At 39.5% G+C, this 16,754-nt stretch overlaps 1 protein-coding gene across 3 annotated transcripts; it reads left to right on the top strand.

Annotated features, from left to right (window-relative positions):
* Positions 1–339: 339 nt before the first annotated feature.
* vegfba (vascular endothelial growth factor Ba) lies at positions 340–16,288 on the top strand. 3 transcript variants are annotated; one of them, XM_039813519.1, is made up of 8 exons: positions 340–1,312; positions 5,116–5,167; positions 5,261–5,457; positions 5,562–5,635; positions 5,735–5,770; positions 9,132–9,215; positions 11,037–11,258; positions 12,673–16,288. In XM_039813519.1, exons 1-8 carry the CDS (start codon positions 1,235–1,237, stop codon positions 12,692–12,694), a joined length of 765 nt encoding a protein of 254 aa, XP_039669453.1. In that variant the 5' UTR covers positions 340–1,234; the 3' UTR covers positions 12,695–16,288. The 3 variants fall into 3 exon arrangements, with proteins under 3 accessions (XP_039669453.1, XP_039669454.1, XP_039669455.1); XM_039813520.1 differs by lacking the exon at positions 340–1,312 and adding an exon at positions 2,095–2,157; XM_039813521.1 differs by lacking the exon at positions 340–1,312 and adding an exon at positions 3,157–3,245.
* The last annotated feature ends 466 nt before the right edge of the window (positions 16,289–16,754 follow it).

Raw genomic sequence — 16,754 nt, 5'->3', positions numbered from 1 at the left:
TAATTGTTTTGGTCTACAGTGTCAGAATGGAAAGTTCCCACTACGGTTTTCAAGGTGACATCTTCGCCTATTTTGTCACCATCAGAGATATATAATAAAACCAGTGAATATTCACATTTGAGCAGTAGGAACTAGTTTATTTTTGGCACTTTAGAAAAAATAATCGATTAATCAATTACCAATTACCAATATACCAATATGGCCTAACTAAAATGGAGAAGAAAAAAATGACCTCGCAGTGTCTCAGTGGCAGCTAGCCCCTGACCCCCACGCTGGGACCAGTAGAGACGCTGCACCTGTATGCAGTGCGCCTGTCCCGTTTGGAAAAAGTTGGCAGTGCAATGGTTACGCTGCGTGCGTCTCAAGGGCAAAGGAAATGAGGAAACCGATCACAACAACTAATGAAGACTCCTACCTCTCCAGACCTCTCTCTGTCTGCGGACTACCCTGCTGCTCCAGCTCTGTTCTAGCTGTGCTACCATGTCAGTGGAGGATGTTATTCTAGACATATTTATAAGAGGACAAAAAAACGGGAAGATGCGCCTAAATGGGAAGCGTCACATTTTCAGTGGGAGCGACAGTGTGGAGAGACTGTGACCGAGCCGGGGAGCGGAATATGCGCCACTGTCCAGCCCTGCACGTCGGACTAAAGCGTCGGATCTTTGCCGGATAAACGTCCTATAGCCTCGCTGGATGATGTGATTTTTTTTCTCTCTCCAGGATTTTATGATCGCATTACGTTTCAGCGGGAATCTGGATGATCCAGTCACGTCATCATGGGATCAGGAACAGACTGACCTGAAATAGCCTAAATATAGGGAGCCATCAGTCAAAGTTTAAACAAGTCTCATTAAAAAAATTACATAGTTAATACAATATTACTGGAGAGTGGCAGATTTTCTGTCTGTGTTAAAAAGAGTGGATAGAGGGTTATTTTAGACACAGCCTACAGTGTCTGACTAATTGAAATAGCCTACAAACTATCATTGGAGTTTAGATTGAGAGCTGCTTTAGTTCAGTCGATAATTTAGTCTAAATGCAACAAGATATTATTCCAACACTGAGGATGCCACCCTGGGTGTCCTTTCAAGGAAGGGAGACTGGAGAATGAAAACGGGATTTCTGCGTCTTTAATCGGACACAGAAGCTAAGGAAGGAGACGGCCGAATAAGCCCTTCTTTTTTTGGATTGGTCCAAAGAATATCTTTTTGCGTGCCCCTTGGACTTCTGAACAATGGGGATTATACTTCAAGTTATTCTAGGAATGTTTCAATTCCTGCTGCTCACCAGAATACCGACGTCCCATGCCAAGGTAGGCCTATATATTTGGCCCTAAATGACTGCATGTCTGAGGTGATCAGTCAGCCATCAGCTATGAGTTTTTTGTGCGGTTTATTTCCATCTTATAGTCAATTGATGAAATCCCTTTTGTATGGATTTGCTTTGGTGAAGAACATGTGGAACTTTAGCTTTGTGGAAGTTATCCCCTAGGTCAATGACACCTGTCACTAAGCCATTGCGTCCAGTGACAGGAAAATTCACTAGCCTAATATAATAGTAATATTCAGGACAGCCATATGATTTATAAGGTGACATTGTGGTATTGTCTCCTCATCATTTTCATAATTCACTCACTTCCTTCTAGTGAGTCACCTTAAACAAAGAGTTTATAGCTATACTCTGTAATAAATAATTTACCAAAGCTTTAGCTAGATCAGTTAAGCCATTCAAAAGAACAACTTTTAGATTGGCAGGTTATGGAAAATCCTCTAGCATGGCACATACGTTGTCTTCTTAGCCACCCTAATTCATTCATTCTTGGTGGGGCCAAGAAATAGTCCCTAACTCATAAAATGGCGAATTGTCGTTTTTGCATTTAGTTTTTTGTTATGTATCAAAACAATAAGATGTATGTAAAACAGTGATCTTAGTGAGGGGCTAGGCAGATTTTTTAACAGTTGGACAGAGCCAGGCTGGCTGTTTCCAGTCTTTGCGCTAAGCTAACTGCTAGCTGGCTTCATATTTAAAGGTGCAGTAGGAGAAGTTGTCAATGTTCAAAATGTATTGGCTAAGTCCTGGATCTTCACAATCCTACCTACAGCACCTTTAATGTTACTGAACAGACACAAGAGTGGTGTCGATCTTCTCATCCAATGGGTAAGAAAGTGAAAAAGTGTACTTCCCAACCCTGTTCCCCACTTGTACCTGTCAAACTGTTCCTTAAAGTTATTAACGTTGACCACCAGGAGGCCTAGCTACATTTGAGGGGTCTTCCTGATGAACTAAAGAGCTAGCTAAAAAAGACAAAGCAAGTGTGAACCTGGCAACCCAAACGTTCTTATTAATGGTTGATAACTGATCAATAAAGTAAATGTAAATTAATTATTAAACATTAATGAAGCCAATTTAGGCTGCAACTATTACTTTCATTAACAATTATTTGTGTAGCCTATTATTGTTACAATAGGTTGCATGATTATTCCAAAATCAAAATTCATTTTCTGCTAATTTATGATAGATTCATTAATTATTTCATTTTTAACTCCCATAAACTACTACTTTATAAAGGGCACCTCATTAAACAGTGGGACCAATAATTCCTGAAATGTTTAATTTAAAAAGCTATTTTAATTATTTATCATTGATAAGAAATGTTCATATAGGCCTACTGACAATTTCCACACACGGCAGCAGGCGCTCACACCGAGAAAACTGCATACATGTGCTGGTTCTTTATTTATGTTTGGAGACTTGTATCAGGAACACAGCTCTGCAGCGGTGTGGGATCCAGCCCTGACTGTGCTGCTGTTTAGTGATGCGTCATCCTAGACGCTACATGACACACAGCAGCGTGACTATTCACCTGCTCACATCCAAAACTCTCTGGTTTCATGCTGTCTGCATTTCTGACAGATTATTTGGAAAAGGGGTCATCCTTTTTTCTCCTGCAGTGATGAAGCTCAGTGTGGGGGAGATGGTGTATAGCTGTAGGACACACATACACTTGGCCCATCTGCACAGTGTACTCTGGGAGTGGCTGGGAGTTAGACGTATTAGACCATAGTAAGACAGCAAAACCAGTGCAGTTGTGTGTGTGTGTGTGTGTGTGTGTGTGGGTGTGTGTGTGGGTGTGTGTGTATATAGAGTGGTGGACAGAGGGACAGAGGCTGCAGCAGGCCTCGAAGTGTCTAACTGATTTGATTAAGATGGCTGCTCAGACAGCTGGCAACTATATTCTCGATCAGGTAACTTCACTACTTAATACATCTCTGAAACCGATTTGACTCTGTTAACTGACCTGACCTGTATACAGTATATTTACATATTTTCAACAACTTTTTTTCCAGTTTGGTAGTGTTAGAAAGTGTTGTTGAAACAACCGAGAGACTGATATTGTAAGGGGTTCAGTATTTCTGATTTTAGTCGTGAGCATGTGGAATTATTTATTCATTGAAGCACTGACACATGCATGGGCGTACCAGCACCAGGCGCGCCAAAAGGAGGTAATTTTATCCCAGTCTCTGATACAGAAAAGACACACTTACTTAAGCTCACATCCTACCAGTCACAAAATGGCCTTAGTCACAGCTTAACTCAGAATCAATGTGGGCCAAACCTGTGTGTTTGTTTGTTTGTGTGTGTGTGTGTGTGTGTGTGTGTGTGTGTGTGTGTGTGTGTCTGTGTGTCTAGAAGGGGGTGGAGCAGTCAAAGGGGGGCAACTGGACAAAGTCTACATTCCCTTACAAGTGGCCTTGGTTTTCTAGCTATAAAAGCTATACAATTCAGTTTCTCTTTCTGTGTTCTTTCATTTGCATAAGAAGTTTAAATCCTTTACTTAGGCAAATTTTCCAATACAACAATGTAAACAAGTATAAGTCCTTTATTCAAAATCCTAAAATACAGTAGTATCATCAGCTAAATGTACCTAAAGTCTCAAAAGTAAAAGTATTTGTTTTGCCTTAAAATGTCCCTTGTGACTGATAAAAGTAAAAAGTATACAATATTTGCCACTGAAATGTAGTGGAGTACAAGTAGCAGAAAAAATGCAAAGAAAAAATTATAAGTAACTCAAAATTGTACTTGGTGGTTATTTTCCCTTTCAGAGGTGACTATAGGAAGCTGTGTGTGAGTGTTAACTGCATGTGGGCAACATGGAAGTAGTAAATATGGGATGGATATAACTGTCAGAACAAATTATCTTTGCTACAAAAGCTGCAGCAGGTGGCCTCCCTTCAGCTCATTTTATTAAACAGTAATAGGCGTCTTTCTCGTCAACTCCCAGCTACACTCTAACTGTAACTGTTCATTGTTGAGAAATCCAGTAGCAGATACTCTCACTATCTACTACTGCAAGACTCCTGAAATGGTTTCAAACACCTTAATCAGGTGATAGACTGAAGGGCAAAGGTAGCAGGTATAACTTGTTTGAAAACTTGTCCAGCAGCTCCCTCCCTTATATTGTTGAAAATTTGGATGGATTTTGGTCTTGAACGTGGACATTTTCAGTTACATGCTCAAATGGACCAAAGGACCCCACTGCAGAATATTTCAAAATAGAGTCCAAAATGGGGCATGTTTTATTAAGTTGTTGTACAACTGTAGGGTGGCTCTTACCCTCCTACATGTGTATCTGTGTATCAAAGTTCAGGTTTTTCACTTTCTTCATTTTCATCTTTTACCACTATTCATTATTGAGCCTGAATAGTCATTATCAGATGCCAGGTGTGAACTATTGTTGTGTTCATTGACAGGAAACACTTTGATATGCACCAGCAGCTTTTTTACAACAATGTCAAACAGGAGGTTGCAGGCAATAGCTCAACAGTTAGATTACTGTTATATAATGCTTAGATTGATTAATAGCAGATATATTTTACTATATGTATTATATGCATTACATGTATTTTAAGTATAGAAAACTATTGTTTTTCTTCAATGATGACCTACCAAAGTACAAATGTATACATCTTTTTGCTGGACTGATATTGAACCACTTGTTATGACTCCGAAGTTCAATGCTGAATGCTATTTAACAGGTCAACTTGACCAGGAAACCCTAAACTTATTGAAACGGTGCTTTTCACATGAGCTCACTACTTTTATTTCTCCCTCCAGCTCGCTCACTGGCGGCCGGCAGACTCCCCAAAATCCAGGGAAGGTCGAGAAGGTACTCTCCCTGTTTCTACAAAGAACCCTGCACTACTTGATAGGGCTGATAGAGAGAAATAAAATGATGCCTGTATTGATTTATCGCCACCAGTGCGACGGTGGTTGGAGGTTTATTCGCGGAGCGGCTGTGAGCCTCGGGACACTCTGGTGGAGGTTTGGCAGGAGTTGCCAGGGGAGACGCACCATCTCTTCGTCCCATCCTGTGTGTCGGTGAGGCGATGTGGTGGCTGCTGTGCTGACGAGGCCCTGGAGTGTGTTCCCTCGCTTACACACACACTCACGATGGAGGTATATACACACAGACACACTCTAAATCCCTCCCTGCTTCAGTGTAGACGATTAATGTTGGAAACAGTGAGATGATGTGTGAATATTTTCTGATCTGTGTGCAGCTGATGAGAACCTCCTTCATGAAACATGAACTCATTGAACTGCCGTTCGTCGAGCACAGCCAGTGTGAGTGCAGGTAATTAAACACACAGAGATGCATGGTATACCCGTTGTTGATGAGTGACCTCTGTCCTTGCACCTTTATGCTGACACCGTCTGTTTTATCTGTATGCAGATTAAAAGATCATTTCCAGCCAACACCTACAACAAGGTAACACATTGTTTTTCACTTCTTTACCCTTCCTCTTCCCTTCTTACCTTTTTAATCTCTCCTTGTCTGTTCATGTTTAATCGTGTGTGAGTGAGCTGTTGTTGTGAAATGTCATGTTCCATCATCTCTAATGACTTTATGAAGCCCTGTCTGTGAAGCCATGTCCACTAATGACGCTCTTATAATTCTGCTGTTGATGTTATTAACGAAGAGGAATTAAGAGGAGTGTTAAAGTCAAAAACTGTTCTGATGAAACCTAAGTATCCATAAGTGGCTTATTGTGTTGAATGGAGGTTACTTGTTCTCATTTGCATTATCCGAGGACATGAGGTTTTAATCGATTTCAAACATTTGGTCATTCCTTGTTGCAAAAGTCGAACATCTCAGGTCAATGTCTAACCTCTTAAATGCAAGAAATAACCAAATTCACATCATCATTGTCACATCAATACATGAAACATGTCAGCGTTCACTTTCCAGGTTTAATTATAATTAAACATAATAAAGAATCAACTAGTGGGACGCTGATTACAATTTAGGCTGTTAATACAACTCTTTTGTTGAGTTTCCAAAACACAACAAAAATGTAACTTTTTTTTGCCTTCATCACATAGTTGAAAATGACAGGAAACATGAAAAGATAATGTGGTAAAGGTGAAATGTATAAATACAATGTATGGCTCTTGGAGAGCTGGCTCACTTGGATACCTCACCATAATGCAACTTTGTCAAAACTAATTTGGGGTTACAAATTGTTGAATCTGATAGTTTACATATCTCAAAGCAAGCAAGTACCTTCTGTTTTTTTTTTTTAGAGCTTCAGATTTGTTGTCCGTGAACTAAAACATGATAGAAAACTATTGTGGTTCATTGGAAATCTCTGACTGTAGGTCAACATATACTAAAAGTAAATAAACCTTCCTGTTCCGTAGACACTGTACTGTACGAATTGTTGAGGTTCAGCTGGGACTGACAGCTATACACTGTGAGAGGAACATTTTTGTTGGATCCCTGATGTTTGTTTGTGTACTTCATACTGCCAGTTCCAACTATGCAATCATATGATTTCATCTTTAATGTTTATGTCCTCCTACTTCCTGTTAGGATGTGGACATAAATAAAGGATTCCAATGTACTGTATGTATGTGTACTGTACGTGTGTATACATTTTAGTTTGACCCTGTTCAGGTTTAATGTGTCTGCATGACTGTGTTTGTTGAATCTCTGCATGTCTTTGCACATGTGTACTGTACATTTTCTATGTGCTAGTATAAATGTGTGCAAACGTTTTTGTGTGTGTGAGAATATTTGTTTATGTGTGTGTGCCCCTCAGTGAGTTAGCATCTGTGTGACTCTCTCCCAGCATCCCTGGGGATGGCCCGCATCCTGTTGTCACCATAGCGATGATTTTATCTCCCTTGCCATGTGCTCTCTCACAGACTGACGGAGCAGAGTCACGCATCCATGATAGTAAATTAGCGCTCCAAAGACAACAACAGAAGCAGCCCAGTTATTATTGCCAGAGCTAAGCTGGTAAACATAGCCCCCATAATTTGATAAAGTTTAATATAGTTACAACAGATGGGATTAAAGAGACAGGGAAGTTAAATCAAAAAGGCAAAAACCCAAACTGTGAGCCGATGCACTTTGCTGTTGAGGGTACCAGCATATATTAAAGTAAAACAGATTGTGCTCAATAAAGACTGGAGTAGGATAGGGATATGAACGGAGCTTAGTTAACCACAGGCAAGGTGGACGATGTGCCCAAAAAATGCAACAGCTACAGTAATAGGTGTAATGTTTCCAGAACATTTTCTCTGTGTTTTTGTCTCATGAGAGCCTCCTGGGCAGTGATCTGTATTCAGTGTTCAGATCTTCGACTTTGAGCAATACCAGTCTGTAAAAATACTCCAATACTTGTAAAAGTCCTTTCAAAATTGTACTTAAGTAAAATTACAAGTAATATCAGCATATCGACTTACTTAGCAGAATGGCCCCAGTCAGACTTATAATATTATATTATATATTATACCTCTGGATATATTTTGCTGGTACATTAACATGTAAGCAGCATTTTAATGTTGTACTGTTATGCAGTTTGATTAGATTTTGAACAATAATTAGAATTTTATGTGCTCATCACAGGTTTTGAAAATCTTTTTCTACAGATTAACTTGTAACTCAAGCTGCCAGATAAATGTAGTGGAGTGAAAAGTGCAATATTTCCTTCTGAGATGTAGTGGAGTAGAAGTAGTGTAGTATAAAAAACCTCAGAATTGTACTTAGAGTTACAATCTCAAAGGTCTTCGTTTCATGCAATAAACGGTAATTGCAGGCGTGTTTTTGGATCTCACTTTCACTTGTTATTGAAGTTTCATCGTCTGTACTCATCACTCTTTTCTTTGTTTTTGTTTTCGACCATAATATCCATTTACTCGCAACGCTACAGAGACCGGAATAAACAGTACGCACTTCACACAAAAGTGAGTTGAAGAGCGAGTTGATAGATGGTGACTTAACAGACATTTATTTCAATTAAATATTGAGATTATTACTTAAAGTAGCCTACAGCACTTGAATCAATGTATACTTTTCACCACTGATCCTACAAGTTTTCAAATGTACATACTGGTTTTAAAAGCATTCAGTTATCATTAATTAGTGATTTTTCTTGTCAACTTGTGTCTCTGATACTTTAAATTACTTTAAATGATTGGAGCTATTATTAATAGGTATATCATATGAGACAAATATGAATAAATCACTGTTGAGACCTAATTAATATAAGCTATGACAGAAATGCAAAGTTGGATACATTTGCATTACAGATAACAGACAAATATCATAAGGTAATATTAAAAGAAATATCAAAGTTAAATATTAAAGGTAATATTTAAAGAAATATCAGATTGATGTTAGAAATTATATACAAGATAATGTACAGTATGTGAAGTTCACTTGAAAGTCTCTGCTGTGAGCTTCCTGTTTTGAAAAGGAGATTTATCGTAGTGTTTGAAGACCTACATGTTTGTATTAGGGCATTACTAAAAATCTATGCATTTTGTGAAAATAACATTTTCCGATAACTTAGTGAAGACAAGAAACCTGACTTTTGGTACCAATCCTAAAAATAATACAGTTTTCTGATATCTTCTCAAATGTTAAAAGCTGAACTTTTCTTAAATAGAATATAGACTAAAATTGGCAAAAATATGCATACATTCAATATATTCACTTAGTTGGTGGTGGACACACAGGACTATTAATTTTTTCAACCTAATTTTCAATTCCAACAGGTGTCAAAAAATATAACTCCTGACTATTTAATGTGTGTAACATTTTGTTTGTCTGATATTCCCAGGCCCTATCTGAAGCCAACAAGAACAGACAAGAAAAAGGAGAGAGGAAAGTCCAGACATAAGACAGCTGGAGCCATCAGAGCTGCGTATGTTGAATATTCAGTACACACATTGATTATTTATTTTTATTTTTCAAATCTCAGTTAAAAGTTGATGTTTTTACTTCTGTTAGTCATTATTTTCCAGTAAGCCTCAGTGTGAATGTTTGGATTAGAACAATTATCTGGTCTACATTATTACTGAAGGACTGTTTACAGTCACAGCACTCAAGGTCTCTCACACACACACACACACACACACACACACACACACACACACACACACACACACACACACACACACACACACACACACACACACACACACACACACACAGAGGACTCACGTCTATCTAAGACTAGTAGGCTTTATAAAAACAACAACACAGTATATGGCAACTATTCATTCATATTTAATATTTACTGTGATCACTTATATCACATGTTATATAATTCACAATTCTGGCTGTTAAGAAGGCCATTTAGAAACATTCAAGGACAATAAACATTTTGAAATGATTATCCACTGTGATCTTAGAGGAACAGGTGTGTGTGTGTGTGTGTGTGTGTGTGTGTGTGTGTGTGTGTCTGTGTCTGTGTGTGTTTCTTTCTGCCACCACTTTCTGCTTCCCCTTCACTTTGCTTCATTTCTGGCCTCCAGGGGCCCAGAGGTGACTCGGTTTGGGTGTGATGTCCTTCAGCACCCATCCATCACTCAGAACAGGCTTTATTCAGACTCTGGCAGGGGTGAAATCTGTGTAATTTGCTCCCAAATGCTACCTCCTCTGTCCATGCCAGTGACAGGCGTGGTCATCGAAGTCTGAACAAAGATGGCCCCTCTCTGCCTCATTAAGTAACTTCATTAAAGCCGCCAGCCTCCCAGGAAGACTGAGGCAGAACCAGCTTCAGTTAATGGACCAACTGACGCAGGCAACTTTCTCAGACTCAGAGAAAGTACAGAGTGTCAAAAGGGAGAAACTGAAAGCCTCATAGGCAGCTAAGTGACTATAGCCATGGTAACGGACAGAAACACAAACTGACAGAAAGAGAAGAAAGTTTGTCGGCAGCAAAGGAAACAGAATACCCCATTAGTCACACATCTCCCACACACACTGCATTGTGTAGGTTTGTTTCAGTCTGGCACTGCATGTTTAAACAAGCCTTGCATTTTATTTTTACTTTTAGCCATGCTAGCAACGTGGTGTGGGATCAATAGAAAAGTCGTAAAATCTTTTAGACCCTGTATTGATCCCATACCGTGGCTGTCAGTGTGTCTGTGTGTCAGTGTGTCTGTGTGTCGGTCCAAACTGAAACGTCTCAACAACTGTTGGATAGATTGTCATGAAGTGTTGTACGGACATTGATGATCCCCTCAAGATGAAGCCTACAAACTAACTGTAATGATCCACTGACTTTTCATGTAGTGCCACCCTAAGGTGGACGTTGGTTTTTGCAAATAAAGTGTAATTATTGGATGGATTGCCATGAAATGTGGTTCAGACATTCATGTCCCCCTCAGGATAAATTAAAGACCCTTAATTTAACCCGTAATGTTTAATCTAGCTCTGCCATTAGGTAAACTAACTACATTCCTATCAACCTCAGCTTTACTTTGTGTTTAGTGCTAATTAGCAAAGGTTAACATCTACACATAAAATGGTGAACATGTTAAACAGTATACCTGCTAACATGTTAGCATTGTCATTGTGAGCATGTTAGCATGTTGACATTAGCATTTAGTTTCAAAGCATTGTACCTAAGTGCAGTCTCACTGCGCCGCTTGCATAGCTGTAGATTCTTGTTAATCAATGAATGAATACATTCTGCAGCTAACCACACTGTTCTTTCACCCTTCTTCCTTCCATACAGGACACATGCTCCCCTACCTCTTCCTCCCCCATCCTCTCCTCCTCCTCCATCACTTCCGCCCACCAGCCTCGCTCCCTCTCCATCGCCATCTCCGAGGCCTAGTTGCCGACCCTGTAGAGGAAGAAAGTGGGCGCTGAATGCAACGTCTTGTCAGTGCAGCTGCACCATCAGAGCTGAGAGCTGCAGCCGGAAAGACCGGAGGCTCAACCCTCACCGCTGCAGGTCAGTCCACATGTAGTCTATATCCTTGACGTTCCACTTCCGGGATTGCTCCGTTGCATTAATTAATTATCATTTAAGCCGGATGTCCGTTACCTTGGGCTTCCTTTGTGTTGTCATTTTAAACTCCGGTAGATTTATGAGGACTTTGGTTAACCTTTTCTCAGATCTCTGCAGGGTAAATCCAGACAGCTAGCTAGACTATCTGTCCAATCTGAGTTTTCTGTTGCGCGACTAAAACAACTTTTAAACGTACACGTGTTCCACCAAAACAAGTTCCTTCCGAGCCTATTTTGCAGCGGCACCGCAGCTTTTCTCTGGTGCTTAGCACCGCCCAAGACGATTGTGATTGGTTTAAAGAAATGGCAATAAAACAGAGCACGTTTTCCTCCCATCCCTGAATGCTATGTGGAGTAGCCAGACTCACCTCCAGCGCACTTTGGAGGAGGGTCTGGCAAAGCGAGACTAGTCACATGTTACCAAAACATAAACATCTGATGCTTGTACTTTTTAAGAAGATTCTGTTTATTTGTTTTTGGACAACATTTTACTAAAACATAACAATACAGAGTCAAGGGTCTAGAGCAGTGGTTCTCAAACTTTTTTCAATAATGTACCCCCCTTTGAAATATTTTTATAAGTACCCCCTGACAAGTGCAACACATTTTTGGTAGAAAAAAAGGCTATATAAAGAGGTACATTACAGCTCTGCACCATTAGTGTCTGATTTACTTAACAATCTTGTAACTGAAACACACTTAAATGTTACTTCATATGTTTAGAATCCATAACTAAATTAATTTTATGAATTATGACTGATATATTTAAGATTAACATTTCAAAAAGGAACCTCACGTACCCCCTACAGTACTCCAAAGTACCCCTAGGTGTACACAGACCCCCATTTGAGAAACACTGGTCTAGAGTATTGAAAATGAAAAAAGTGAATAATTTAGAAATCTAAATAAATAAATGCAATCTATGAAGCACCTTAAGCTGCATCAGGCTGTTTCTTGTACAAATTGAAGCTGTATGTTCTCTCGCTCCAGATCATCCCAACTCGATTTGAAAATATCTAATTAGAGATTGTTAGACCGGTAATCAGATGCTTGAGCTTTTGCTGCAGTGATAAGCTTTGTTGGGAGCAGCTGTAACTCAAGTGGTAAGAGTGGGTGACTATTAGTTGTAGGATCGGGGCTTTGATTCCACATGTTAAAGTGTCCTTGAACAAGACCCTGAACCCAAAATTGCTCCAAAAGTGGGTATATTTGATGATGATGGAAAAGTACATGCTCACTTTATCACTAGACTCACATTGTGCACAATTGGAGAATCCATCATAAATGTGAGAATAAGCCCTGTGTCTGTCAAAAAAGTCATGCTTAAAACTTCCTCTCTATATTGTTTATTGTTCCAGGTGTGAGGCCATGAGGACTTGATGTGTCCACTGACTTATTTTTCACCTCCTTCTTTCCACCAACCCTTGTTGATTCATCACCCACTCTCAGTGCCATGTAGCATACAGACGCTTGGACATCCAGTAACCTCAGAATGAAGGAAATATTCGCGGAAGCACCCACAACCTGTAGAAGCGCTCTTAGTTAAGCAACACGTGCATCGTAACAGCCTAAATATCAATCTATGTGTGTGTGTGTGTATGTGTGTGTGTGTGCAATCAAACATGTTACTATCGCCTCTGCTTCTGCGAAAAAGCCTCTGTCAGTCCACTTGTGCATGCCTGTACAGACATGTAGAGTCAAAAAACACATCCCATGAGTGGAGGGATGACAGGCACCTTAATGGCAACTTTGAGAGACATGGTTTTTAGACAATTCATTCTTGGTGGACATAATTACACAAACTCCTGCTCTGCTGTGGTTTGGGGGTTCTTTAGGTCTGCAGTTGAACTTAACTACTAAGTTAAATACTATTTAAGAACAATGGATATAAAGTGTATCAGTCTTACACAGGGGTTCTTTGTGTCAATGCTTCAGTGGAAGTTGTAATTTGTTGTTCGAAGACAAACTGCACATGGAGATGGATTCCAGGGTGGAGTCAAAATTTTTGTGCGGAGGATTTGAAAAACAGCGGCTACAGATTATAGATGGACACATCCACACTCAGACACAACCGAAGAATATAGGACATGGACATGAACTGGCACCCCAGTGTGCGTGGACCTATAGTTGAGCTGAATACTGGGATGGAGAGTATCTGTGTGGTCTCCCCACTGAAAGACCCAGATGGGATATCCCTGCAGCCATCTCTTTCATTCAAATCGTATGACCACGGGCTGGCTCTCCAAGCCGCTTTCCGGCATTTGTTTAATTTGGGCCTTTTGTCTCCATCTTCCCTCGGCTCCTCGATTGAAAGCAGCCGCTTTGCCTCTCTTTGCCTCTCTTTTAGGCAGTGAGGAGAATGACAATAATGAGGCCTGGCGGCTGTCTACTGCTTCACACATTCACACTTATAATACCAGGAACACAGACAACAGTGCAAATGCAGAAAGACACACAATCTCACTCACTCTGTGCTATAGCACACATACATTCATATTTACACACACATAGAATGTGTAATGAATGCAGGTAGCCATAAGCATTTGTTTGTGCCACACCAAGTGTGCAAATATATGTCAGTTATTGCAATTTACTGCAAAGTCTTCATTTAATATTGTATTATATGCCTCTGTTTTATATTTTATTATAATTCTGTCAAGTTGATTGAAAGATACTCTATATTGCTGAATGTGTGTCTTTGTTTTGTTTGTTCATCTTTAATCCGTCTGCATAAAGAGTCAAGCTGGGTGGCCGGCTATTTATACACTCAGCAGCTAAACCGATACCCAAACGTATTGAATTTAAACAGACACGGCTAACACGGGCCACAAATGGGAGACTATATACATCATAATGTGTAATTCAAACAATCAGTGGGGCAGTGTTTTCCGCAGCACACAAAAACCAAGCAAATAGCCGTTCCCAGTGCAGTGAAGGAAAAAATGGCTGTTTTTGTTGCATGTTAGAGCCGGGATGGAAAGAGTATTATTCATTTGGAACATAACTTTTGTTTTCTGACTGAATTGCACGGTTTAACTCCATGTTAGTTCATGACTGCATGGATGCTGGGTAGGAACAGGGATTTGAACTGTGATTCAGTTTCAGAAAGGACAAAGTCTTGAGCAGCATGTCAGTCAGAGTGACAGGCTAAAGCCAGAGCTCAGAGGACCCATTATGATGGGTCATGGAGTTTAAACCCATTTTTGACACTCATTCAGACCATTTGTTTTGTGCTAAATTTGACTCAGAACATTACCAGTGACGTTGTATCTCCATGACAAACAGTAGCTTTGAAACTCTATAATTCATGTCTGTACTCTCCCCCAGGATTCATACGATCCTGCTGATTGAAACTGTCCCAAAATCCTAAATTATTTGTGTGTCAGTCTTGAGCTAAATAACTTTGTTTCAGGGGCTGGTGTGATAAGCTCTGTATTTATACTCTCCTGAGATGAGATTATTTTTATTCCTTGCTTGAGTCCATTGTTCAGTGTTTGTTATAACCATCAATCAATGCTTCAATCACTACCTCTATATATCACAACATATTAATGACCAAGTATTATTGTTACTTTCTCTGTGTTATGTCAGACCTCTTTTAAGATAATAATGTTTTTATTTACATTTAGCAATAAGCATAGTCTCCAGTGTAGAGATATGGAGCTGCAGCAGATCTGTAGTGATTATCACTGGTTTAGAGGAACCTATAGGAGTTTTCTGTGTGCTTCTTAATAAACTGAAGGGAAGCATTTTTTTCATATGAGGAGAACTGAACTGGTCCTCTGAGTACAGACCAGACACTGTGTGATAATGTGGAACAGGAGATGATTTTCCCAAAGTGTTTGTAGCCTAAAACTACTGGTGATCTTGGCTTTAAAGGAATAGTTTGACATTTTGGGAAGTTCACTTATTCACCTTCTTGCTGAGAATTAGATGAGAAGATTGATACCACTCTCATGCCTGTACAGTAAATATGAAGCTAGAGCCAGCAGTCATTTAACTTAGCTTGGCATAAAGACTGGAAACTTCCAAAATTCCAATTTTCCATCCTTCATTTCTTGATAATGTTACATTTTGTGAACAAATGTTTTGGGTAACCTAAGTCCCTGAACCTCAGTATAGTTTGCACTTGTGTTTGAGATTGCAAAGCAAATACTGTACATTAGCTCACTAGGGGGGGGAAATAGAAGAAAAAACTGAAGAAGTTAAAAGCTCCATTCAAGCAGACATGTACGACACATCGAAGACATTCCACCTAAAAGAGTTGTGGTGCTGAGATCATTTGTTGAGGGCCTCTGGGGTTCCAGTTGTTTCCTCTTGTGACCAAATGTTCTTATTTCAAAGTACAAATTCTAAACAATAAAAGCAACAACAGCGAATCCCATCAGGAAGCATTTGTATCTGCTGTAGCCTCCCATCATTTCAACATCACAACTCTTTAAGTTATACAGCTTGGGCGTATTAATATCCTACTCAAATGTCCTAATTCTGTGTCAGTATCAAACATCAGTGTGCTTTATATCTGCACAGTCTACATCGTGCTGTAAAGGTAGCCCTGTTCTAGCCTCCAGTGTCTTAGCCAATAGAGACCCCTTACTAAACTATGTAACATTTTATAATCTCTAAAATGCCATGACCTTGTGTATGACGTAGTGCATACTTTAGAGATGTATTTGTAACTTTGTTTTAGCTATACTTCGTAATGAATCTCTTCTCTGTGAATACATTGTACTATTGTAGCCTATGTATAAAGAAAACACTCTTTTTTTTGCTGCTACACCATTTGTGCCCTATTATGATGTCTTTGTAGAAAGCAATGCAGTTTTATGTTGTATTAGTATATAAATGCCAATTAATCGATTCAATGTCCACATAATGTGTATACTGCATCGTCAAATATATTGAAAATGATACCAGGATACAACCATGATGTTACAGATGTTATTAAAGGAAATGTCTTATTTTTCATATAAACCTCTCGTTTTCTTCCTGTCACTGTTTATCCACTGTAACGTCCCTCTGCTCTGACCTCATCTCCCCCATCTCTTTGTTTTAAGCTCTCATTTGACGGTAATGAAAGGTAAACAGACACTTTTGATTACAGCGACACCCTGGGAGTTGGGTACAGAGAAAGTGTGTGTGTGTATGTGACGTGACGTGGTGTTATGAGACATAATATTGTTCCCTCTCCTCCTCTCGTTTGTACTGCTGAGTCAGAAGCTGGTCGAGTACAAAGTCGTGCAGCCCCACACATGTGGAGGAAAATAACTGTTAATTTACTCAAGTACAGTGACACTGATGAGGCACTTGCACTTACTTTATACTCCACTACATACAAGAGGCAAATATTGTACTTTTTATTTATTTGAGAGCTATAGTTACTTGTTATTTTGCAAATTAAGATTTTACATACAAAACATATGATCAGTTCAACTTTCAT

The sequence above is a fragment of the Perca fluviatilis genome, chromosome 10, assembly GCF_010015445.1.
Source record: "Perca fluviatilis chromosome 10, GENO_Pfluv_1.0, whole genome shotgun sequence".
In the NCBI taxonomy this organism is placed as follows: Eukaryota; Metazoa; Chordata; class Actinopteri; order Perciformes; family Percidae; genus Perca; species Perca fluviatilis.
Note: the sequence above shows the minus strand (reverse complement) of the source record. Positions and strands in the feature narration are given on the sequence as shown.